Source organism: Rhinopithecus bieti, unplaced genomic scaffold (assembly GCF_001698545.2).
Source record: "Rhinopithecus bieti isolate Rb0 unplaced genomic scaffold, ASM169854v2 scaffold_22436, whole genome shotgun sequence".
Lineage (NCBI taxonomy): Eukaryota > Metazoa > Chordata > Mammalia > Primates > Cercopithecidae > Rhinopithecus > Rhinopithecus bieti.
Window position 1 is genome coordinate 581,670 of NW_016810644.1, and position 2,594 is coordinate 584,263.

Below are 2,594 nucleotides of genomic sequence, written 5' to 3' on the forward strand. Positions count from 1 at the left end.
CTGGGGCCTGGACTCCTGGGTCTGAGAGAGGAGGGGCTGAGGCCTGGATTCCTGGGTCTGAGGGTGGAGGGGCTAGGGGCCTGGACTCCTGGGTCTGAGGGTAGAGGGGCTGGGGCCTGGACGCCTGGGTCTGAGGGAGGAGGGCCTGGGGACCTGGACACCTGGGTCTGAGGGAGGAGGGGCTGGGGCCCTGGACTCCTGGGTCTGAGGGAGAAGGGGCTGAGGCCTGGATTCCTGGGTCTGAGGGTGGAGGGGCTGGGGCCTGGACTCCTGGGTCTGAAGGAAGAGGGGCTGGGTTTCTGGACTCCTATGTCTGATGGAGGAGGGGCTGGGAGCCTGGACTCCTGGGTCTGAGGGAGGAAGCTGACTGACCCTGGCCCTGCCCCTCTAACCCAGACTGGCGAGCCTTGCCGCCGCCCAGCCCCTCCTTGCACTACTCCACGCTGTCCTGCTCTCGGTCCTTCCACAACCTCTCGCATCTGCCCCCGTCCTACGAGGCTGCTGTGAAGTCCGAGCTGAACCGCTACTCCTCCCTCAAGAGGCTGGGTGAGTCCTCCTAGCAAGGGCAGCGGGGCGGTGAAGGGGAGGGGGCGGGGCCAGAGTCTGGGTTCAGGACCATGGACAGTGGCCCAAGCGCCTTCCAGTGGTTTAGATTCTCCCCCAGGTTTTAACTAACCAAGTTCGTTCTAGAATTACCTGAGGTGCTTTTGTATCAGAATCACCTCTGGTTTGTTTCTTTTAAGTGCAACCTTCTGGTCTCCCCTCCCAGGACTTATTATTGTATTCATCGGAACTTGGACTTGCAATTAATAGAAATACAACTTAAGTTAAAGGAAAAAAAATACATTGTCTTGATCTTGGAAAGTCTACAGGTCGCCAGATTGCGATGTAGCTGCTGTGGGGGCCCAGGAGCTGTCTCTTAGCTCTCTACGCAACCGGCGGGCCTCGTTTTCAGACAGTCTCCCCTTGTGGTGGAAACGATCGCCCTGCAGATGTTCAGGCTGCTGTTCTACCAGCTCAGGGACCCTGGCAGAAAAGAGTCTCTCGCAACAATTCTGGCAAAAAAAATCCCAGGCCTGGATGCCACTGGTGCAAGTTGGGCCACAGGCCCATCCCTGAACCCATTCCTGTGACTCTCAGGGACATTTTGCAGTCTGTGGCCCATCTCTGGCAGTGGAGCAGCCTTCAAACATCTTAAACTGAGAGCCTCACTAGGAAACACTTTTTTTTCTTTGTTACCATTATGTTTTCAAGACAGGGTCTCACTCTGTCACCCAGGCTGGGATGTAGTGGCATGATCATAGCTCACTGCAGCCTCTACCTCCCCAGGTTCAAGCGTGATCCTTCCATGTCAGCCTCCCGGGTAGCTGGAACTAAGAGCTTGTGCTGCCATGCCTGGTTAATTTTTGTATTTTTTGTAGAGATGGGGTTTTACTGTGTTGCCCAGGCTGGCCTCAAACTCCTGGGCTCAAGCAAGCCACCCACCTCAGCCTCTCAAAGTGCTGAGATTACAGGCATGAGCCACCATACCCAGCCAGAAACCATTTCTTTTTCTTTTTTCTTTTTTTCTTTTTTTTTTTTTTGAGACAGAGTCTCTCTCTGTCGCTCCGGCTGGAGTGCAGTCGCATGATCTCAGCTCATGGCAACCTCCGCCTCCTGAGTTCAAGTGATTCTCCTGCCTTAGCCTCCTGAGTAGCTGCGATTACAGGTGCATGCCACCACATCTGGCTAATTTTTGTATTTTTAGTAGAGATGGGGTTTCACCATGTTAGTGAGGCTGGTCTCAAAGCCCTAACTTTGTGATCTGCCTGCCTCGGCCTCCCAAAGTGCTGGGATTACAGGCATGAGCCACTGTGCCCGGCGTTTTTTGTTTTGTTTCATTTGGTTTTTTGTTTTTTTTGAGATGGAGTTTCACTCTTGTTGCCCAGGCTGGAGTACAATGGTACCATCTCAGCTCATTGCAACCTCTGCCTCCTGGATTCAAGTGATTCTCCTGCCTCAGTCTCCAGAGTAGCTGGGATTACAGGCATGCGCCAATCCCGGCTAATTTTTGTATTTTTAATAGAGATGGGGTTTCACCATGTTGGCCAGGCTGGTCTCGAACTCCTGACCTCAGATGACCCACCTGCCTCGGCTTCCCTAAGTGCCGGGATTACAGGCGTGAGCCACTGTGCTCGGCCCAGAAACGGTTTTCATATTGTGACCCGTGAGACACACACACACATATATGTATATATTTTTAATTACAGGAAAGCTTTGAAATTTTTTATTACAGACATTTGCAAACATACATGCAAGTAGAAAAAATTACAAAATGAGCCCCATGTTCCAATCACTCAGCCTTAATAATTAGCCACATTTTGTTAACCTATACTCCTTCCACCCTACTTTTTGGTGGATTTTTTTTTTTTTTTTTTTTAAGAGACAAGATCTCACTCTTTTGCCCAGGCTGGAGTGCAGTGGTGCAGTCATGGCTCACTGCAGCCTCAACTTTCTGGACTCAGGCAATCCTCTGACATCAGCCTCCCAAGTAACTGGGACTACAGGCATGAGCCACCATGCTTTAGCTAATTTTTTTTTTTTTTTTTTTTTTT

The 2,594-nt window shown here is 51.3% G+C and overlaps 1 protein-coding gene across 1 annotated transcript in view; it reads left to right on the top strand.

The window, feature by feature from the left end:
* SHISA7 (shisa family member 7) overlaps positions 1 to 2,594 on the top strand; it is a 21,873-nt gene that overhangs the window by 14,305 nt on the left and 4,974 nt on the right. Inside the window, exon 6 of the mRNA XM_017892521.1 lies at positions 397 to 546. Within this exon, the coding sequence (XP_017748010.1) occupies positions 397 to 546 (150 nt within the window). The remainder of the gene's footprint in view (positions 1 to 396; positions 547 to 2,594) is intronic.